The sequence below is a fragment of the Medicago sativa genome, chromosome 2 (genome assembly GCF_051527215.1).
Source record: "Medicago sativa cultivar Bolivia chromosome 2, Bolivia_mono, whole genome shotgun sequence".
NCBI classification, from domain to species: Eukaryota; Viridiplantae; Streptophyta; class Magnoliopsida; order Fabales; family Fabaceae; genus Medicago; species Medicago sativa.
Genome location: NC_140750.1, coordinates 19,546,420 through 19,570,657, shown reverse-complemented (window position 1 = coordinate 19,570,657; position 24,238 = coordinate 19,546,420). Strand labels below are relative to the sequence as shown.

General features: G+C 32.8%; 2 protein-coding genes and 1 non-coding gene across 3 annotated transcripts; 1 reads left to right on the top strand and 2 right to left on the bottom strand.

The window, feature by feature from the left end:
- Nucleotides 1–8,616: 8,616 nt before the first annotated feature.
- On the top strand, nucleotides 8,617–15,563 carry LOC146945286 (calmodulin-binding transcription activator 5-like). The gene is made up of 14 exons (XM_085743625.1): nucleotides 8,617–8,699; nucleotides 8,860–8,989; nucleotides 9,695–9,820; nucleotides 10,254–10,369; nucleotides 10,577–10,665; nucleotides 10,853–10,898; nucleotides 11,318–11,435; nucleotides 11,743–11,859; nucleotides 11,943–12,001; nucleotides 12,130–12,516; nucleotides 12,633–13,330; nucleotides 13,934–14,480; nucleotides 14,568–14,876; nucleotides 15,135–15,563. Exons 2-14 carry the CDS (start codon nucleotides 8,920–8,922, stop codon nucleotides 15,195–15,197), a joined length of 2,745 nt encoding a protein of 914 aa, XP_085599751.1. The 5' UTR covers nucleotides 8,617–8,699; nucleotides 8,860–8,919; the 3' UTR covers nucleotides 15,198–15,563.
- Nucleotides 15,564–17,921: 2,358 nt separating this feature from the next.
- LOC146945284 (small COPII coat GTPase SAR1A) lies at nucleotides 17,922–20,827 on the bottom strand. Its single transcript, XM_085743624.1, has 3 exons — nucleotides 20,519–20,827; nucleotides 20,299–20,430; nucleotides 17,922–18,506 (listed from the first exon to the last, which is right to left on the bottom strand). Exons 1-3 carry the CDS (start codon nucleotides 20,645–20,647, stop codon nucleotides 18,186–18,188), a joined length of 582 nt encoding a protein of 193 aa, XP_085599750.1. The 5' UTR covers nucleotides 20,648–20,827; the 3' UTR covers nucleotides 17,922–18,185.
- Nucleotides 19,159–19,281, bottom strand: LOC146945285 (small nucleolar RNA snoR83). The gene has a single exon (XR_015028368.1). It is a non-coding gene; the product is annotated as a small nucleolar RNA snoR83 (small nucleolar RNA).
- Nucleotides 20,828–24,238: the final 3,411 nt, after the last annotated feature.

Here is a 24,238-nt window from a genome sequence, read left to right as displayed (position 1 = left end):
TCAAGGGTTTTGGCCGTAAAATTGGAGTTATGATGCTCTGCATATGAGATGTGGGGTCTTTATCTGTGGCTGAATATGGATTAGAGAGAGGGTATATCTCACTTGATTGTTGAGAGTGACTCAAAGGTGCTTATTGATATGGTTACTAACAATTGTAAGATCAATGGAACCATTCCTTCTTTGGTTCAACGTATTCAAGAGATCCTTCGGCGAGAATGGCATACTCAAGTTATTCACGCTTGGCGCGAAGGCAACAGATGTGCTGATTGGCTAGCCAATTTTAGCTTATCTTTGAATTCTTGGAATCTGGTAGTTTTGGAGTCTCCTCCTAATAAGCTTCAAAGTCTCATGTTTGATGATATTTCTGGAGCATACATACCTAGAAATATGTGATTAGATCCTTAGTTTTTTTTTCTCCTTCTTTTGGGCCTTTGGCCCTCTTTTGTACCAAAAAAAAATATTAACTCAATCTAATATATTAAAATAATATGGGTCTTGCTAACCGATGCCCCTGAGGCACCGGTTAAGCATACCATAAAAGAGAATTATTACCATAAAAAGAAACTGTTTTTGACTTTATTATAAATTAATTACACAATTTCAATGCATTAACTACTATATAATTTCCTTTTTCATATCCTTAACCAGTGCCCCGGGGCACCGGTTAGCATTTCCCAAATAAAATAATATATTAATCTATTTCAATTCATTTAACTTTTCAATTTATTAAAAGTGATACATAACTACAGTAGTGATACATATTAACTTTTCACCACCATACTATGCACCTCATGAACTTGAGGTGAGGGCACCCAACTTGCATCATGCTCTCTTGACCATGGATCCTTCATAACCTTTAGCGAGGAACCATCGCCAATCCCCCACCTAATCCCATTAACAAGAACGTGACGAGACGACCAAATACAATACTCCACCATGAATAACTAGAGTTGTAGCCAAGAGTATAATCAAGAAATGAGGGTTTTGGAAAGAAAATACCTTGTTTTGAGAATTCATGACACCTAACTTTTCGGATTACTCATAATTCTAAGGATGTTATTTTATCTACCATCATAAACTTTATCTAGACTAGATCATTTAGCACTGTCACAATCAGACTATCTTTGATAACAAGCCCATTTCATTTCAAGATGCTTTCAATTTGATTTCTGTGAATATCTCTCTGACTCCTATCAATGGTGTGACTTCGGCTTTCCATACATGAATTTTTCATTTAATTTTTTTTTTTCTCTCCATTTCATCATAAAGGATGTTCATTGGATTTCCCCATCATTTGGTTAGATTAAACGTAATACAAATGGCTTCTCTTGGTTGTTTCGATTTTTTTTTTTTTTTTACCATGATATTGATACGGAATTTCCACGGCCGCATAACGGTGACTAATCTCCGTCGGAAACCTGTTGGACTTCTCACCTCCCAACCGAATTTGTTCCATACACATGAGCTAGGAGTTGAACCCTTGTGCTTAAGATGTCAAAGTCCCTTACCACTTGAATCAATTCATTGTTGGTGTTGTTTCGAGGTTATTTTCAACAATTATTTTGCTTTACATATCGAGCCCATTGATTACAATCCCTCCGTTCGGCCATCCCTAAATACATGATGTAGCTTACCATGTGTATTATTTGCATAATCCACTTTGATCATATTTTTACTAATATATAAAGATAAATGTTTGTATATAAGATGTTGGATTTTCTCAACAAAAAAAGATCGATGTTCCATTTGTTTCAATGAATGTTATCAAAATATCGACTTTTATAATATATTGTTATAAATAATTGAAAATATTACTCCCTCCGTCCCATAATACATGACACAGTTGACCCTATTACGCATGTCAATGCATAATTTTGAGCTTAAATATCTTGAATAATATATTATAAAAAATTATGAAAATTTGATATTTTGAAAATACTCATCGAGACAAATCTAACGACATCTTATGTGATATTATTTATCTTTGTATATTAGTAGAAAAATATTGTCAAAGTAAGTTAGGTCAAAATTTCACATTTTTAAATGGATCATTTATTGCAGGACAGAGGGAGTATTAATCAAGGTTGTATATTGACATGTGTAAAATGACCAACTACAACATGTATTAAAAAATGAGGAGTGATATTTTGACAACCAAAATCAAACAACTTTAATGACAACCTTTTTTTCTCTCTTCTTATTGGACAATAACAATAGAGAGAGAAAAAGGAAGAGAGAGAATAAAAGTATAATGTGAGTATGAGAGAGAAAGTTGTCACAAAAGTTGTTTAAAAATGGTTGTTCAAATATCATTTCTCTTAAAAAATGGAGAAAGTATTAAGATAGTTGTCGATAAGGGTTGGAGCTCGCTAGTACAATGTCTTTTATTTAGCAATATAAAATACTCCCTCCGATCCTATTTACAAGAAACAATTTACTTTTTAGATACATTAAATAATTTATGTATTTGGTTTAGGTTTTTGACTAGATACATACATTATTCAATGTATCTAAAATGTCAATTTTCTCTTATAAATAAGACCGGAGGGAGTATATGAGAAAATTCCATATCTTGTTTAGTGCTCAGAAACTTGGATGATTCTATAACAAGAATAAAAAGTTGCAAATTATAAAGAGTAATAAATATATTTAAAATTTGTATATGATCTTGTATTAGAGGGGCAAACACTTTTTTGTAAGTGTTTTTATAATTAAAGATGGAAGGAGTATCAACGACCGGAAGGAAAGGAGAACAACTCAATCATTAATTAATCCGTTCCCATTTGGTTGAGGTTGGTGGACTATAGTCATTTTTTCATGATCATAATTAAAGCTGCATGGGAGTAATTATTTGGTTGGCGATTAACGATCCCATAAGTACGTGGGAGTTTTAGTAGCCACCATCTTGGTCCCCACGCAGGTTTGACTACTGGAGTAATAAAAATCTGTTTTTTTTTTGTTGTAGACTACACTACAAATCATTTCATTTTTTTTGGGTTAAAAGTGTTTTATCCCATGTAATATTGGAAATTTCTGGTTTTTCCTCCTTAAAATTTTTCTTTTGGATTCCGTCCTTGTAATTTGAAGTTTTTTGGTTTTGGACCTTCATGAATTTTGACTGTACAAAATAGATGATATGGCAGGGGATAAACCAAAATTTCCTCAAATTATAGGGGGCAAAATTTTTTATGAAGGTCTAAAATCAAAAAATCTTCAAATTACAAGGACGAAATCCAAAAAAAATATTTTACAGGAGAGAAAACCGAAAATAACCTATATTACAGAGGGATAAAACACTATTAACCCATTTTTTTTCCCTTCTTCTTCTATAAAAGTACAAATAATCCCCATCCCCCAGCATGGTGAACATCCAATTGGAGTGTCTCACTTTATTAATTTTTTTGGGCAAATGGTATTTTTACAACTGTTTTTGAACAATTTTAAAGAAGCTTTTTTTCTTCTTTTGTAAAAAAATCATTTCTCTTTCTTAGGCATTAGTATTTTTATCTAAACACCTCTACTTAAAACTAAAAATTGAAAATACAAACAAATAAACACATGATTGGATTCTCAGAAGAAAGAGATTTGATAAATTAGAATTCATTGTGAGATAAGTAAAATCTGGTTAAAAATTATTTCACTTAAAAATCAAACTCGGATTTTCTCAAATGATACTTTCTTTAGTAAAGTCATTAACCACTTGAATTTAATCACTTGGTTAAACACGTGATTATTATATTAGGTATCTTAAACCGTCAAATTTTCCTTAATGGGAGGTTCATTCTTTCAGAGGGCTCTTCCCTGGTGCATATGTTGGACTTGAAGGAAAGAATCTCAAAGGTTTGGAAAACTAATGGTTTGTGGTCCATGGTTTCGTTAGGTAAAGGTTGCTTTGAATTTGTTTTTTCGTTGGATGATCTAAGTGCAGTTCGATCTACTCGTGCTTGGAATCTCTGATGTAATATTTTTGTAACAATCAAAAGTAAGTATTTATATCGTCCAGTGCGATATCACGGACCGTTCAACATCATTCATCATTTTAAGTTAAGGAGTAATTTGTTTGTTTGTTTAAACTATGATAACTAACATACGAAGATAAAAGTTGAGAGTAATAAGGCGTAGAAACGTTGGGATTAGAGTTCGTTGATTAAGCATTGAACATAATCTAATAATCACATATATGGATTCTAGCGTTTTACCGATATTATCACGTATCGCTCGACGATATCATTCGTGTCCAAATGATATTGTGAATTCAATTGTATTGTTTAATTGTTGATTTCCCAAACTATTAAACAATCTAATATTCGATCGTATCGTTTAATCGACGATTTCTCAATCTATTAAACTATCTGAAAGCCTTAAGATCCGATACTTTGTGTGATTATCAAAACATCAATCCTATGTCTAGAATCATTGTTTTGATAGATGAATATTCTAAACCTATATTCAAAAGTATTTTTCAATAACAATTAAATCAAAGATAAGGAATGAATTGCAAGAATAACTTCAATATCATGTAAATTGCTAGAATCATATATTACAAGATCAAAAGATTACATTCTAAGCTTAATCAAGTACCTCTAATCCCAACTAAGGAGATTTAGTTCATCATGGTCATGAGAACCATACAAAAGTGGGAAGAAAGATGAAGATCCATGCTAGAAGATTGATTTCTCAACAACTCTTGATGAATCCACACTCAATCACTCTTGCTCTATGAAAACAATACAATTTCGCCCTATTCTCTCTCTAAAAATGTAATAAGATCATGTCTGAAATGAGGGAAATGAGCTTTTATACTTGCTGCATAATTTGCAAATCTCGCCAGGCAGGATATATGTCGCTATGGCGACATCAGCTTTCTTTGCCAGTGGGTTTCTACCATGTCAACCTCCACTTGCCTTAAACCGCCTTTCCCCGCCAGGCAGAACATTGGTCGATATGGCGACATCTGGTCTCTAAAAACATAGCCTCTAGAAGTCACTTCCCGCCAGGGCGACAGGTTGTGGCCATGGCGACATTTGGTCTTGAAAACATAAGTTCTGGAATTTCATTCCGGCCAGGGCGACAAGTTGTGGCCATGGCGACAAATTGTTGTTTTTGCTCCTTTTTATGTTTCTTTCATTTGTTTAAGTCTTGATCACTTCTTTTCTGCACAAATGGGTTAAGTAAGATATAAAAAACATAATGAGGCATTTTCTTACTTTTTCATGGCTTTTCCTCAAATAACTTGTAAAACAAGTAATCAAAAGTGCTTAATATACATCCTGGATTTAACACTTTCTAGCCCTTATCAATTTCTCATCAGACTTCCTTCGAACATTTGCTTGGACGACTGACTTCAACCCTCACAAGGTGCAGCAAACAATTGCTCAAACATGGATTCACCTTCATGGTCTTGCTCGAGAATATTGGTGGAAAAAAACATTGTTTGAAATTGTAGGGCTCTAGGAACTCTTTTGGCTCTTCATGAGGCGACTAGCAAGAGACCTTTCAGTCATTATGCCAAATTTCTAATAGAGGTTGATCTTACTTTAAAGATGCGTGAAAGAATCCTAGTTGAAGGAAGGATTTTAATTTTTACGTGGATGTTGAGTTTGAAAAACTTCCCCATTTTGTAACTCATGTCAAATTGTTGGACATTCAATTAAGAATTGCAAGTATAAAATTCCCAAAGTGCAACCTATTGTTAAGCCTACTGCCTCAATTATTGAGAAAGTTGATGTCGTGATCATACCACCTACAGGTACACTAAACAAGGTGGCAAATTACATTAAAATTGATGTATAAATAGACCGGCTTATTGATGATATAATAAGATCTATAGAAGTTACAAATGGTGTGTTTATGAGATTAAATCATGAGGAAGAGGTTCATGATATATCTCTGGAATTGTTCATGTGCAACCTTTGCAGGTTGATGATTCTGTTCAGGCTGAGACACAAAGGGAGGACCAACATCACAACAAAATTCTGGATATGCATATTGTTGGTCATTGGGGTGATGCAGTCACTGATGTGAATTATATTAAAGGTTATCCTTCAAGTCATGAGGATTTTGGTAGATCCATGGTCGTGACAGACTCTAACTTGTCGAACTTTAGTTCAAATGTAATTCACGACATACAAGTTTTAGGGCTAGTTCCTACTGAGGCCCAACAAGCTATGGAATTATTGAGTGAATCCTAGTCTAACATGGCTCAAAATGATGAGAGTGTTGATTTGGTTCGAAACGTAGATCAACCATCTCAACAAGTGTCCCAAGAAAGCCAAAGAGCAAGTTTAAGAAGCAACAATCCAAGGCTAACAAATAATTCAAGGTAGGTGCTTCAAACTGCACCCCGCATTAATCCTTTGTTGTGTTGTTGTTCCTCAGGCTTTTATTTTGTTCTTTATGTTTTTTTTTCTCTTTTTTGCCTGAGGGTTTTGGCTTTAGTCGCCCCTCTTTATTTGTACTCTTTTTATTTCTATTATTATAAGATTAGAGTGTCACAACATGCTACCCCTCTGCAAATATATATATATATATATATATATATATATATATATATATATATATATATATATCGAGTTTCTTTTTTAGTCTCTTAACAAAAATTTAAACCACGACTCTTTCCTTCGAATATTTTCTATCACTATTTTTTATCTTTATCTTTAAGTCAATTGATATGTTCCTTTTATTTTATTTTTTTATTTTTAAAGTATTATAAGAGTCTACCACAAAAATTTAGAATTTCTTAAATAAAGATGAAGTAAATATGAATTTTTAAGTGTAATAAATATTAAACATTATAAACTTTTGCAAGAGAGATTTCTATAAAGTAAAACTATTATTTTAAAAAATGATTCAAAATTTTGAATGACCCACATGAGTTGATTTAAAAATAGATATATCAAAAATAAAAATTATCATTCAAAAATTCATGATTCATCATAAAAAAAAAGTTTAGAATAAGCCAACAAGACAACAAAAATGAAAAGTTAATAAGATCATTGATTCAAAAAATATTTAAAATATGAGGCTAATAAAACCAAAGGGATTTATTAAATAATATTTTTTGCCTACTATATGAGTCAAATATAAAAGAAAATTATAAAATTAATTGTGACTTATAAATGAACCAATTTGGTCCATTTTGTCTTATATTTGTCATGTCAATTTATAATATTTAAGATATAAAATCCATTTTGACGGAGTTTAGTCCAACATTGATCTTCTTTTTACCATATTTTGATAGAGTTTAGTCCAACATTTTTTTATCTTTTTTAAGCATAAGATTTTAAAATGGAAGAAAAATTAATTTACATGAGAAAAAAGTAGCACAAAATTATTAAACTTGAAAAAAGTAATCCTATATCCTCTCTCTCTTTTCTCCTTCCCAAACTCTAGCTTTGCCACTTTTCTTCTCCTTGATCTACCAAAGATGGATGATTTAGGGTCAATTTTGACCCAAAATACCTCTTCGGGTTGTTTTTTTTCCTTTTAGTAGTTGAATAAGTGATTTCCACTTATTGTTAATCTTATTTCATTTGTTTTTGTGATTTCGTCGTCTTTGCACGACTCTATTTGTTTTGATTTTCCGTCTTCGTGCGGTGTTATTTTGATTTTCCGTCTTAGTGCGGTGTTTATTTGATTCAGGTTGAAAGATTAGCTTTGAGCAAGTACAAATTCAATCAATGACTTTGAAGTCGCCAACGTTGCAGATCCGAAGACGTGAGTATTATGAGTATTCTAGAGACTTGAATATAGTCATGCTTGTAGGCATAGATGCTTTGTCGTTTTATGATATTAACACAAATTATGTGAGTTTGTTCACATATTCATATCATTTTTGTTTTTAGTGATTTTGAATTTGTATTGTATCGATGTACTCTATCAATTTAAATGTATAAATATCGTTTATTTTTGTCAAAAAAAAAGTATTAAATTTGAAAAATGGTTAAATATAATTTTAGTCCGTACAAAATTATGAGCTTTCAAGTTTAATCCCTCAAAAAAAAAAAAGTTTAATCCATCAAAAAGATTTATTCACTTATAGTCCCTATATTTAGTTTATATGGACTACTTTAAATATTAAAAGTATTAAGTTTTTGTAAAAGAATTTTCAAGATACTTCTTAAAAAAATAAAAATAAAGACTAATCTTACGAACTAAATATTTTATACTACTAAAATTTCAACTCAAACTTATTAGGGAAAGGAAAAATTATAATTTAAAAATATATAATTTTGTAGGACTAAAATCATACTCCCTCCGTCCCGGTTTAATTGACCTACTTTGGTTTTTCACACAGATTAAGAAAAGTGTATAAATAAAGGAGAAAGTGAAATATATTGTATTGGGAATGATAAAAGTAGTATTATTTAGTGTTATATTGTATTGGGAATGATGAAAGTTGTATTGAAAATTGAAATGAGTCAGTTATTTTGGGACACTTTTTTTTAGAAAATATGTCAGTTATTCCGGGACGGAGGGAGTATTTAACTTTAAAAAAGAAAAAAAAAATGTTTAATTTAATTTATTTTGAACAAGTAGTAACTGTAATATTAACAGAAAGTAGAAAGTGTGAAAGAAAAGAAGATAGAAAAAGGAACAGAAGACAAACAAGAACAGAGTGTCATTAATATTCAGCTCTGACTACTTTTTCAGTTTTTCTCTTTCATCCATTCAGAACAGACCCTCTTCTCCAAATTCATGTAAATTTATCATCTTTTCTTCTTTTTCTCTGACCCCTTTTGATTTTTCATTTTTATTTTTCCTTTTCTGTTCACAGTTACAGTTTTAGTATCAATAACTGCTGTTTTTTTTGTCGTGTAGTTGGTGCTGAATTTATTGTTTCTATTAATGTTGTCGTAGGTTATGAAGTTTGTTGTGTTTGTGGTAAGAACAGAAGAGAAAAACTTGTCATAGGCTGTGATGATGGCACAAAACAACTTCACAGGACAGCTTGTTGGTTCAGAGATACATGGATTCCACACCTTGAGAGGTAGTACAATGCATTCTTAACTTTGAATTATGCTCATAATCATGTTTTAATTTTGAAAAAATTATTTTTTATTCTTATTTATGCTACCTTGGTTTGGTTTAATTTTATTTTTTTTTGTGGAGGGAATTATTTTGATGTTTAATTGTTTGGTATGGTTGAAACTATATATTGTTTTAGTTTCTGAAGATGCAAGTATATAATTTTCAATGCAACTTAGGAGTGAAAAAAGAAGTTTTGTCGGTGTAGATAGTACTATTCATGCCTTCCTCAAATCTTTGACAACTTTTACTTTTTGATAGATAGATGTTAGTAAGTTAGTGGTTGCGTTAGTTTTGTCAGGGTTTGAACTCTAGACCTTTTGTTTAATTAGAAATCTTTCGGTGTACCTTAACTCACCAACCGATTAAGGGTACCGGTTACAAAGAAAAAAAGCATAGACTAATTTCAACTTATGTTGAGAAGCTAACCTAAAACAGTAACAATTTCCCTTTTTCGATATATTTGAAATACTGGACTGACTTCAGTTTAACTGAATTCCATCGACGTATAGTTTGGAACAAATTACATGTATTGTGTTTGCTATAAAAACAGTGAGTAGAAGTAGAAACATGTGGCTGCAGATTTAGTCATTGTTAACTGTTAGTAAGATATTGATCTTATCTGTTGATTCGTTGTTCTAAAGTAGTTTTATTGTATATGACTCAGACCTGGATGTCGGCGAAACCCTGGAGGAAGCAAAAAGCAGATGGCTTCGTCCGAATGAGATTCACGCCATACTCAGCAATTACAAATATTTTACTATCCATGTCAAGCCATTGAATTTGCCCAAAAGTATATTGCTATCAGAACTAACCTGGTGTTTCTTTAATAGATTCGCATTGCATTTCCATATATACTATATAATATGATCAATCATATTTCTATTTCTTAATTTGCATTGCATTTTGTATAATGTATTATAAAGTTTGCAAGCTTCTAGACCCTTTAGTTCTTGTTGAAGCTTTTCTTTATAAATAGTAAATAAAGCGTTATATAGAAAAAAAGTGTGCATGCATGTTTATGCATTGTTCAACTATATATGGCATGAATATAAAATCTGATTAATTTCTCGCATTGTTCCTACATAGATCTATTTAATGGAATTTTGATTAAGTGATTACTTTGCATCAAAAAGAGAACTTCAGAAGCGTTCACCTTATTGTGAGTTATATGATGTCAAACAGGATTTCAGTGCTAACTTGTTATAATGTTGAGTGTAAAACAGGTGGTACTGTTGTACTATTTGACCGCAAGATGCTTAGGAACTTCCGAAAAGATGGGCACAACTGGAAAAAGAAAAATGACGGGAAAACTGTTAAAGAAGCTCATGAGCACTTAAAAGTGAGGATTTTAATTTTCCTCACTGTTTTATTTATTTGATGTTTTGAGGGAGCGTATTGACTTTGTACAATGTTTATGTTTATTCACATTTTTATCATTCCATAACTGTGTTATATTTGATTCTAATGTTAGTTCGAGTTACTATTGATTAATTTATCTGATTGTTGATATGTCTTCTGTTCATTCTTATTTCCCCCTGTCAATCAGGTTGGTAACGAAGAGAGAATCCACGTATATTATGCACACGGCCAAGATAACCCAGGCTTTGTTCGAAGATGTTATTGGTTGCTTGATAAGTATGTATATCAATGTTTAGCTTAACCCTTAAGGTCTCGATTCCTATATATTATGTATGCATGTTCGTATTTGTGATCTATGTATTAGTGGTTGTGTTTTTATATTTCTTGCTTTTATTTAACAGAATAAAAAGAAATCTGCAAATAGTAAAGTGACTTTCGGTTGTTTTTATTGTTTTTCTTTCAGGAGTCTGGAGCACATAGTCCTGGTTCATTATCGTGAAACACAAGAGGTCGTCTTAATCATTTTCTTTCTTTCTTTGCCTCTTAAAAATTGAACTTCACCGGACAAATAAAGACGTATATTTTGCTTTGTCTGATAGAAAGACCCTACGAGTATTTTTTGGTTTTCTGAGGCATTTTTTATAGCCTTGTTTACCAATGAATGTGTTTAAGGGTATCCCGAGTCTAGAAAAACTTCGTTGAAACCAAATTTGTCTCTAAAACAAGCAAGTATATCCACTTTTAGATTTTCATGGGTTGAAATCACAATGCAATTTGAATTAAAATAACCTTTCTTGCTCACTTTAGATGAGACTTGTCTCCCGAGACTCATGATTGATATGTGTGATTTATGCCTTACCATGTGATCTATTTATTTATTGAAGAAAATTGGGCTTGCTAACATTCGTTAGGTTGTGGATTGATACAGTCTCAAAGTTCTCCCGTTACACCATTAAATTCAAATGCGAGTCCTATTTCTGATACAACTGCACCATGGATTCTATCAGAAGACTTGGATTCTGGAACCAGCAGTGCTTATACGAATGGTGAGAAATGACATCTAGATAGTTTTAGTCAAATTTATTTCAAGTTATACTCTTTAGGCAATCAATATGAAAAGTCAGAATCGAACACATCTATACTCAAATGATAATTTAGTAATATTCATACTCAAAATGTACACATTAATTACACTACCAACCTTAATTGATTATTATGATATAGTGTTGTTACACATTAGGATAATACTATCAACCTATAGGTTATGATATATTGTTATTGGCATAGATACTGTTGGTTTCTTTCCTTGACTGTAGATACATATTTTCATTCCCTTTACTGTTTTCGAGGCAGGTCTTAATGGAAATTTAACAGTCAGAAGTCATGAACAGAAGCTTCATGAGCTTAATACACTTGATTGGGATGAACTAGTGGCTTCTAATGTTAATACCCCTACTATACAAAATGGAGGTAATTGTTTCTGCTTTATCAGAGCCAATGGCTTATTCGGAAAGAACCTTACGATTTTATACTTCAAATTTAACTTTTGGCAGGAAACGAACCGCGTTACTATCAACTAAATCAAAGCTTACCGAATGGCAGCTTTGACAATGTAAGATAATACCTTTCATTTGCGTTCTTTAATCTGCTCTATGTTGTGCTTCCTTTTTCTGTCTTCTAGTGATACCGACTTTGTACTTGTACAACTGTTGTTCTAACCTATAGAGTTTTTATAAACAGGTTGCTGGTAATCCTTCCTCAGAAATTCCTTCGTATGGTATTTTAACTCCGCCAGAGTCTGGGAGCAGTAATGTTTCTTACTGTTTCCCAGAAGGTGTTAACGATCAAAAGAATCATTCTATGACTTTTGGTGGTGTTGATTCCGTTGACACTTTAGTCAATGAGGGTTTGCAAAGTCAGAATAGCTTTGGAACGTGGATGAACAATGCCATATCTTACACACCTTGTTCTGTAGAGGCGTCAACTCTTGAATCGTCAATTCCTTCGTCTGTTACTGATCCATTTTCATCACTGGTGATGGATAATCAACAATCTTCTCTTCCGGAACAAGTATTTCATATTACTGAGGTGGCCCCTTCATGGGTTTCTTCCACTGAGAAAACAAAGGTTTCCTTTTCTTTTTCTCATATCTAATTGCAATTAATTATTTTGTTATAGTAGCCTTCTTTCGACCGCTATTTTGCAATTAGAATTGAACTTCCATGGCCCTTTACTTCTTGCAGGTCCTAGTAACTGGATATTTTCTCTTTGATTATCAACACCTTGCAAAGTCTAATATAATGTGTGTCTGTGGCGAAACAAGTGTTCCTGTAGAAATTGTTCAGGTTGGAGTTTACCGATGCTGGGTATTGCCGCATTCTCCTGGATTCGTGAATCTCTATTTGAGCTTCGATGGCCATAAGCCTATTAGCCAAGTTGTTAATTTTGAATATCGCACTCCTATTTTGCACGATCCTGCTGCTTCAATGGAGGAGACATACAACTGGGTTGAATTTCGTCTTCAAATGAGGCTTTCTCATTTGCTTTTTACAACACCGAAGACCCTTGATGTTTTCTCTAGTGAAGCATCACCTACTGCACTGAAAGAGACTAAAAAATTCGCCTCCAAAACATTATTTCTTTCCAAAAGTTTTATACACTTCATGAAGTCGTCTGACGCAAACGCACCTCCCTTTCTGCAAGCGAAAAATACCTTGTTCGAAATTGCGTTGAAAAACAAACTCAGGGAATGGCTTTTGGAACGTATTGTTTTAGGATGTAAGACTACTGAGTATGATGCACAAGGCCAAAGTGTAATTCATTTGTGTGCAATGTTGGGATATACTTGGGCTATTACTTTGTTTTCGTGGTCAGGCTTGTCGCTAGATTTCCGCGACAAATTTGGATGGACAGCTCTTCATTGGGCAGCATATAATGGAATGTATGATACACTGCCACTCCAGTTGTTTGAACAAACAGATTTGTCGCAACATTGAACTAAATGATTTTCTTAGAGTAACCCATCAATTGTGTCCCCTAAGTATCACTCTCACTGCTATATAGTCCCTAAAGTATATAAAAATAATAAGTAGTCCTTAAACTATATGAAATTTGTCAAGTTAGTCCATAAACTATATGAAATCCATCAAATTATTCCATTTTGGTGTATACTAACAAGAGATACTAGGAACTAAAGAAGCGGAGTTCATATAGTTTAGAGACTAACTTGACGGATTTCATATGGTTCAAGGACTATTTATTGTTCTCATATAGTTTAGAGACCAAACAGGAGAGTGTGATACTTGAGAGACCAAATTGATGGTTTACTCAATTTTTCTGACATTGCTTCACTGTTCACGTTGTTCTCATTTTCTGTTTTCCCTAAAGATACATATATAACTATGACAAATGTGATTTTATCATTAAGTTAAGCACTGTAGGGTTTTTAGGCAGAAACACTTTCTTATATGCATTTTTTTCCTTCTAATCTGGTTATGAGCCTGAACGGAAATATCATTGTTTGTTTGTTTGAAATTTGTCTTAGGGAGAATATGGTTGCTACGTTGTTGTCTTGTGGAGCAAAGCCCAATTTGGTGACAGATCCAACTACCGAATACCCTGGTGGCTGTACTGCTGCTGATCTTGCTTATATGAAAGGATATGACGGTTTAGCTGCTTATCTTTCAGAAAAGTGTCTGGTTGAGCAGTTCAATGACATGAGCTTAGCTGGAAATATCAGTGGTTCACTCCAAACCACTACAAATGATCCAGTAAATGCTGAGAACCTTACAGAGGACCAAGTGTACTTAAAGGATACATTGGCAGCTTACCGGACAACAGCTGAGGCAGCAGCACGCATACAAGCAGCGTTTAGGGAGCACTCACTAAAATTGCGATATCAGTCGGTTCAATTTATCAGTCCAGAGGAGGAAGCACGCCAGATAGTAGCAGCAATGAAAATTCAACATGCCTTTCGCAACTTTGAGACAAGAAAAGCAATGGCAGCCGCTGCTCGGATCCAGTACAGATTCCGTTCATGGAAGTTGCGTAGAGAGTTTCTCCACATGCGACGTCAGGCTATTAGAATTCAAGTAAGAGCTGTGCTTCTGTTATTGTTGATTTTCCTGAATTTTTCTCTTTAAGTTGTTAATGCTTGATTGGTTATATTTTCGATGCAGGCTGCATTTAGAGGCTTTCAAGTGCGTAGGCAATATCGTAAAATTCTATGGTCTGTTGGAATTCTTGAGAAAGTAATCCTGCGTTGGCTTTTAAAGAGAAAAGGTTTCCGTGGGCTTGAGGTGAATCCGGACGAAGACATGAAAGATGAGAAGCAGGAAAGCGATGTAGAAGAGGACTTCTTTAAGACCGGTAGGAAACAAGCGGAAGAACGCGTTGAGAGATCTGTGGTACGCGTACAAGCCATGTTCCGTTCTAAGAAAGCGCAACAAGAGTATAGCAGGATGAAGATGGCACATAGTCAAGCAAAGGTGACTAAAATAAGATAAATGATATTTTGACACACAAATTTAACAAAAAATAACGACAATTTGGATGGTTAGCGCCGTTCTAATATGTGATTAATTTCGTTACGTGGATGGTTAATGAGTTGTGTTACATTTTTTCTATTCATCAACCGTCTATTAAATGCAATTAACCATGTATTTGAATTGTATTAACTATTTAAATTGTCATTATTATGATTTGATTTGACATGGTTATTAACTTGGTAGAATTGCTTTGTGCAGTTGGAACTTGAATTAGAAGAACTCATCAATTCTGATGTGGACATGTTCACAACAAAGACATGATAAGTTCCTATGAAAGGTTTATGTTTTTGGGATGCATCCAATTCCTTTAGACTTGTGTAATGTAACAAACTAGTGTTTTTTTTCTTTCTTTCTTTGTATAGGAATTAGCATGTAGATCTTGTAAATTCCATAGTGTGCAAATTGAGCTAATGACCCTTTCAAATTGCTTTAATATCTTGAAATGGGTCATTTTGAAGCTTTCATGCTTAATTATGATGTTTGGTGGATGTTACTGGTGCAAGATGTAATATGTAACTGAAATGATAAGGCCTTATTTGATGTGATTATTAGACATAATTGTTGTAGAAACTTTTTATGTAATGATAAAGTTGACACTATAATGAGTGATTAATATCTCTTCACAAAGTATATGTGGAAAGGAACACTAGCATAATTGATTACATACATATGGTTCCATCTGCAAAAACAAAATTCACAACTTTTCTAGGCATGTGGTGGTTTTTCATATTTTCTTATTATCATGTTCTACAATACCAAACTGTTTTGCAAATTCAGTATATTCTCCCCCAACATGCAAAACAGTATTCAACTAAATTTTAGTTATGGCTGGCATGAGAGCAACCATTTTACACCTCCATTTGGTTTTTGTCCCAAATCCTTAATTTTCCTTACATAACTCAAATGCAACATCCAACTGCATTCACTTGCAAACATGGAATATGGTCCATTCTACCAGATATATATTTTTAATAATTTTTGTCAAAAATAAAAATTGAGTTTAGCTAATCTAATAAAATGGTTTACAATTTGACCAGGTCCACATGGATGGATATTATATCAATATTCAAATTATGAGTCATAAATATCCTCCTCGTCTCATATTAAGTGACGTTAACCTATTTGGGTTGTGTATGATTCCTAATAAAATTAGTAGTTGAGTTTTTTTTTTTTTTAGGGAAAAATTAGTAGTTGAGTTTATTTCAATGTTAATAGTAAATGGTGCATTGATATTATAAAATGACAATTACTTTAAGACTGAAAAATGCAAAGTGACATTTATTACGAGACAAAAGATATATTAATAAAAATGGCATTTTTAATTAAAATGTGTGTGTTGATTTTTGTCCTAAATCTTCAATTTCCTTACAAATCTTCAATGCACCATTTTGTCAAAAAAAAAAAAAAATCTCCATTTCTCCGTCAAAGTCCATGTCGTGCTGCCCTCACAACCATGGAATCTAGGGCACCGGTTCATAAAAAAATTATTAATTAGATTGATTTCAATGATAAAATTATCGTTTATTGAAGCATCATTGTTAATTGTAGTGAATGTAGTAGTTAAGTGAAGTGAAATTTAATAAAAAAAACATACTCACTCCGTCCTAAATTATACTACTTATGTTGTTTTGGAAGAAAAAAAATTGTCCTAAATTGTCACTTTACAATATCTTTTTTTTTTAAACTTCCACTTTACAATATCAATGAAATATTAATGTTATTTTTCCTATTATCCTTAACTATTTATAATCTATCTTCTTTCAATTTTTTAATTTAAATTTCCAATACAATTTATTATGGACAATTTTGTAAAACAACTCATAATATCTCTTTCTCATACAAAATTAATTATATTTCTTAATACGTGTGAAATAATCAAACGTCACGTGTGAAATAACCAAAGGTTGTATAATTTGGAACGGAAGGAGTACTATATTAATAGGAAAAGAAAATGTTGCATCGGTATTTTAAAGTGACAATAATTTTGAAAAAGTTTTTTCAAAAAAAATTATTTTGAAAAAGAAAAAATGCAAACGTGGAAATTAAGATGAGACAGTCACAGAGTATACAATAATAACTTTTCCCCTAAAAAAATTATTTTTTTTAGTTTTATTCTTTTTCTAGTAATATTGTCAACCAAAATAATAGAATTGTCGTAGACAATCTAATAAAAGGGTCTACAATTGAATTAGGTTCACATCACACACAGGCCATGCTTATCAAATCAAATTCAAATCATGAATTATATGATGTGTCATTGATAAAGATGAATTTTTCAGATAAGTTGATGTATTATATAGAAACTTCAAGATAATTCAAGACTCGGAGTCATAAATCAACAACAACAAATGTGTCGTCTTATAAAGTTAAATAAAAAAACACAGTCCAACTACGCAGTGGTTTTTAAGTACATTGGAATCGTAAACCACTAATTTGGTCCCAGTCTTTATAAGTTATTCTCAAATTAGTCCATACCTCTATTATTTTAAAATAATCCCTATCTTTATCAAAAGTTCCTCAATTAGATCATGTCTATATTTGTGTTCCTCAATTAGATCATGTCTATATTTGTCACATGATAAGACACTTAATTGATACACTTTTGACAAAGACAGAAACTATTTTGAAATATTATCAAAAATTTCTCAATTAAATCTCCAAATATTATCAAAAGATTTTCAATTAGATCTCGTCTCTAAGTTTTTGTTACACAACGAAGAACTTAGTTGAGAAACTTTTGACAAAGACGAAAACTATTTTGAAATATTAATAGAGTAAGAGACTTATTTGAAAGTAACTTCAAAGATAGGGATCAATTTGGTGATTTTCTCTTGTCCATCTCTTTTTGCAATATAATTTGATTCCTTTACTTCATTCTATCAACCATATCAAAGCCTTTTTACATCATCAACGTATTAAAATTAACATTTGTCATTAAAACCTAGTCGGATCGCAAGGTTGAAAGAAGAGAAGACACTGCCTCCATTAATATCTAAGAGGAAAAAAACTATATTAAGATTCTTCAAAATTATTTAAGTTTCTGCCAAGTCATGCCATCCTACAACAGAATCAAGTATTTTAAAGGACAATATTCCACCCAAAAAAATAATCTCTAAACATACAAATGTTATTATCATGTAATATTACTGCAGTTGTATCGAAATAATCCAATCAAAAGCAAAACCAAAGGTAAATAACTTGTAATTTAACTGCAGACAGTGCCTAGTTGACCAGCAAACAGATTGGACTCTACTTGATATATTGTGAAAGCCACTGGAAGCCTTCGCCATATCCCATCTTGCGGACAATGCTGCACATGAACACTTCAAGAGGTCGAACGTTGGAGTCTGTAAGATTGACCTTGCCTTTGCCTGTGGTGAAATTGGTTAGGCCGAGATGATATCGTAGCTCGTCTTCTGAAGCTGCATATGGGATGTCAATCTTGTTTCCTAGAATAAGAAATGGAACATTTGCTAAAGACTCGTCTGAGAGCAATGCGTCAAGCTCCTTCTTAGATTCTGCAAACCTCTCTTTGTCGTAAGCATCGACTAGGTAAACTACAGCGTCCACCTGGATAACCAGCATAGGTGAGAATTCTAAAGCCATATCCAACAACTCTAGAAGTTATGGTATATTGGTATATAGTCATATCAAATAAAGACACAAGAAATTTGTTCAAGTCAAACATAGAGCTGAATTGGTGAATGGAAAGGTGATGTATATAGATACTAAGCAATATTTACCAAAAAAACTTCAAATTTTTGTTATTGGAAATCTCTTTTGTCTAAAGGTGAAAGAATATGGCCCTGTTAAGATTAACGGCTTAATTAAGCGCTTATCTTTTAAATGCTTACGTATAAGTTTATTTCTATAACAAAAAATAAAATAAAGTCAAGCTCTTTCTATATAAATTATAAGCTATTTTTATAAACTATCTTGGAGAGCTTATGGAAATAAGCTGCAAGAAACTTCAGCACATGTTATAAGTTGTCTCCACAAGCTCTCACAAACAGTCTCACAAGTGCTTATGTTAGCTCAAACATGTCGGATCAAAACAGGCCATATATCAATTCAAGGGTATGTCTTCTAATGCTTAAATGGGATGATCAAATTTTTAGAAAGTTTTGAATCCTTTTATACAGATATAATCTATGTATCTGTTATTTGTTCTCCCACTCTTCTGTATGTTCTTTCTCACAAATTCTTGTTAAAGGAAAACAGTACATGTGTGGAAGGCAACTAGTAAAACACCTCCTGAAAGTTTTAAAGGGGTGCTATCAGCGAATCTTCCAGTAACTTTTTGCCTCCCATGAATCAGATAAATACAAAGAGCTTTATCTGGGATTATGAAGGCATAAACTTAGTGATTAGTGAGCACTTGTGTTGTGTAAATTATTGCCAAGAAGAATGAGTCATAAAAAGTTGCTCAAAGTCAGAATCTAACAATTTTAGAATGAAAATTTCAAATATTTACAGCAACTGCAGCAAAAGATCACCGCATATGAAAATCCAGTTCCCCATACAACAAGTAGCACCTATGAAGCACTTACATAGACACAAACACAACACTCAAGCGTTGACATCGCCGGTATTAAAGTGAGAAAATGAATTAGTTGAATGTAATCAAATGTACCGATGTGTCGGACACCGGACACACATTCAATATTAAGTGTCAGTGCTATAGAGAGTGAAACTAATTTGTTATACAAGTGGTATTTGGATGAAAAGACATTCAATTAAGTGCCTAAAGAAGCTAAAGAATAGCCAAGTTTTTGAGTATCATAGTAGATGCATCATAATCATAACCAAAATCACGGACACAACACTGACACTGCATCATAATCATAACCAAAATCACGGACACAACACTGACACATTGACACCAATTCATGAGAATGAAAGTGTTAAATGTAACTACATGTGTAAGTGTCGGATATTTATAACTTTCTCAATCAATAGAGTCTAAAAATATGAAACAATAAAAATGTTACAAAGACCAAGAACCTATCAACAGATCCATCCGACCGAAAACAAATCAGCACCTATGAAGCACAGATGCAGACACGGACACAGACACCACTACTAATTTGAGAAAATCACATAATTCAGTGTAATTATAAGTGTCGGTGTCGGACACATCCGACACTGTCCAACACATGGACATGAGGAGTGAGTCCGTGCTTCATAGAATTAGATCAGCACTAACAAAACAATAAAAATCACTTAAAACAATCATGCACTAGTTGAAACAAATTAACCAAACCTTTCAACAGACTTTTACAAATTATCACATAAAATTCCAACTAATCCCTAAAGAAAAAACCAAAAAATGATAATCAAGAGATAGATCAAGAAATTCAACCTTAGCATAATAATCTTTCCAAACTCTACGAGCAATTTGATGACCACCCAAATCAAAAGCTTTAAACTTGATCTTCCCAATACTCAATTCCTCCGAAGTAGGATGTTGGGTCGGTTGATGTTGAACTAATCTCTGCAATAAAAAAACATCAAAAATCAAATCTTTATTCAAAAAATCGAATTTTGAATCAAAAGGGTCAAAGAAGAAAGGATTAAAAGACCTCATCTTTGAGCATATGAAGAAGGGTGGTTTTTCCGGCATTATCAAGACCAAGGAAGAGAATCTTGGCTTCTTTTTGCCAGAGACCAAGGGATGCAAGAATGCCATAGAACCAATCGAAGATGAACATGGTTGAGAGAGTGAGTCAGAGATCTAAACCCAAAAGAATGGGTTGGTTTTGTGTTGGTTTTGTGAATCTGTGAAATGGGATCGAAGAAATGAAGTGTAACAGATCCTACAGAGAGAGAGAAAGAGAGATCACATGTATGAGTTTCTCTGTCTGTTGTGTTGTCTTGGCCAGTTCAGCCGTGCAAAACGTGTGTCATTTTTTATTTTATTTTTCAATTTCTTTTTCTCATTCTACCCATTTATTTAAAATAAAAAATAAAAAATCGAATTATGTCCTAAGTTTAGCTCAATTAATAGAGACGAGGTTCAGTGTTCAAACTCCGGTCACCACCAAAAGAAAAAAAATTCAAATTATAAAATTGAATTTTGTTTGATCAGTTTTGTAGAATTCAGTTTATTTATTAAAAGAGGTAGGAGTATGATATTTAAACAGTACAATTTCTAAAACAATTAAAGATATATAAAATGATATATGTATTGACATAATTAAAAAAAAGACTAATACCTCAAATTGGCCCTTGAATTTTAAAAAATCGGCCAAATTCGTCCGTGAATTTTGCGAAATATCTATTTAGTCCCTGAATTTACAAATTGTCAATCAAATCAGTCCCTCCGTTAAGTTGGTCTGTTAACGGAGGTGACGTGTAAGGTTAACCTCTTACAAGGCTTAACACGTCAGATGCCACGCAAGCAGGAACCAAATTGTTTGATTTATAGAAAATTGTCAAGGACCAAATTGATGGATTTTCAGAAAATTGCCAACGGCTCTTTCTCCTCTTCCTCATTAACGACTCTTTCTCCTCTTCCTCATTAACGACTCTTTCTTCCCCAAATATATAAATTTGGAACCCTGATGTTATAATTTGTCACCTAGAGTTCAAAATCCCCCAAAATTCTTCCATGAATTGATGTCAATGTTCTTCCCCAATTCAAAAAACTTAAAACCCTAATTTTTTTGATTCAATTCGAAATTCAAAAATCAGTGGTCATTGTTGAAGATTCGGTGTTCATAAATGATGGGTGGTGGGTGTATGGGCAAAAACAACTACAACAGCCGGTCTTCATCTTCAAGCTCTATGTACAATGATGATGTGAGAGAGCTTCAGTGTTGGTGTTCTAGAATTTGTGTTGTAAGAAAAGCAAACACTGTTAGTAATCCAGGAAGGCCTTTCTATGCCTGCCCTCTGCCTAATGGTTTGTTTAACAATGGTTATGTGATGTGTGAAAAGAGGTTGTCAATGAATGAATCAAACCCTTTTGTCAAAAAATTTCAATCAAATTGGTCCTTGAATTATATGCATATCCATCATATCGATCCTCAAATTAGTGAAAATACCATCAAATAGGTCCTTGAATTTTCACAACAGATATCACTGTGATCCTTGGTGCATACATTTGTTGAACAAAGTAAAAAGTAAAAGACAGACACTTTGATTATAAAAAGACAGACATTTGCATACCAAGTCATATATTTGATGTTCATAAGTCATTACATAGCCAAAAAAATAACATTACATAGCCATCAAGTCATCAAATCATTTGATGTTCTTAAGTGATTACATATCCAAAAAAGCATAAACTAAACAAGTCCAAAAAGCAATAATTAAACTAGTCCAAAAGCATAATTTAAACAAGCATCAATGCTTTGGAAATCCTGGAGTTGGGATAAACTCCATGTATTGGGGTTGAGTAGAAGTGGATGGCCGTAATTTGAATTTGGAACTCTAATAACTCCAGGAGCAGTTAGATTTTGTGGAGCATGACCCCTCAGTGGTGTTTGTTTATGCATGTCATTTGAAATCACTCGTCCTCTCATGCTATATCTCCTTGTACTCATTCTCTGCAAATAAAATCAATCATATCTGCCCTTAAATTATAACAAAATCCATCAAATTAGTCCTCAAATTATGCCAGTAAGTCTCAAATTGATCCATATTTTGGATAAAGTCATACCTGTCTAGAAACTGCATTAGTTACAGGTCCATTACCAGTAGCAACATTCTCTTGTTGCACCTCAGTCGCAACATTCTCTTGTTGCCTATACGCCCACCACCCATCATTTCTGAACACCGAATCTTCAACAATGACCAATGATTTTTGAATTTCGAATTGAATCAAAAAAATTAGGGTTTTAAGTTTTTTGAATTGGGGAAGAACATTGACATCAATTCATGGAAGAATTTTGGGGGGTTTTGAACTCTAGGTGACAAAATATAACATTAGGGTTCCAAATTTATATATTTGGGAAAGAAAGAGCCGTTAATGAGGAAGAGGAGAAAGAGCTGTTGGCAATTTTCTGAAAATCCATCAATTTGGTCCTTTGAAATTTTCTGTAAATCAATCAATTTGGTCCCTGCTTGCGTGGCATCTGACGTGTTAAGCCTTGTAAGAGGTTAACGTTACACGCCACCTCCGTTAACATAACAACTTAACGGAGGGACTTATTTGATTGACATTTTGTAAATTCAGGGACTAAATAGATATTTCGCAAAATTCAAGGACGGATTTGGCCGATTTTTTAAAATTCAAGGACGAATTTGAGGTATTAGTCTTAAAAAAATGTCTTGTATATCTTTGGTTATCTCATAAATTATATAAAAAAATGCTTGTGTTAAATAACATTTATCGGTTAAAATGACATAATTTAAAATTGACAACAAAATTTATTTATTCAACATAATTTATTAATTGAAAACAGTTCAATAATTCATTTAGAAATCAAGAATATGGAAACAACCTCGTATTTGACGTGATCAAGAAGTATGGAATACAAGAGGATGGAGCAAGAGAAGCCGAGAACAACCCTAGATCAAAATTGACCTGAAATATAAGTTGATGTAGAGCAATCCATTTTGGTCAATCATGTGAACACAATCATACATTAAGTACACCACAAACTGTTCAAACCTTGTTGGTAACGTCACCGTGGTCAATCATACTAACACAATTATACATTAAATATATCATTAATCATTCAAACCTTGTTGGTACACAGTTTAGACGTTTTTGGATTATACTCCCTCCGGTCCTATTTACAAGAAACAATTTAATTTTTAGATACATTAAATAATTTATGTATTTGGTTTAGGTTCTTGACTAGATACATACATTATTCAATGTATCTAAAAAGCCAACTTTCTCTTGTAAATAGGACCGGAGGGAGTATCATCCAAACACAATTTATATTGATTCAAATTATATAATATGAAATGTGTTCAAAACTACTTCAATCTCCATCTCGTTGAGCATTGTTTCTATCTCTTTGGCTTTTTCATAAGATAGTCTTGGAATATCATTTCCATCGAGGTTCAAGCAAATCAACCCATCTTCTACGTATATGGTGCGTTTGATTTGCTTAAATGTAAGTAGTGGAGGGAACAACGCAAGAAATAGAACAAACTTTTATGATATTGAACAATTTTTTGTTTTATTCTATGTTTGGTGAACAAAATACTATTTTGATATTTTTAACAATATTTTGGACAAAAAATTGTATTGTGGTTTAGTAAGTGTACTTGCAAAAGTACAATAATAGAATTTAGGGTTTAGACCGTTTATGTCATGCCTTGAGAATGCTTTCAAGGGTTGTATT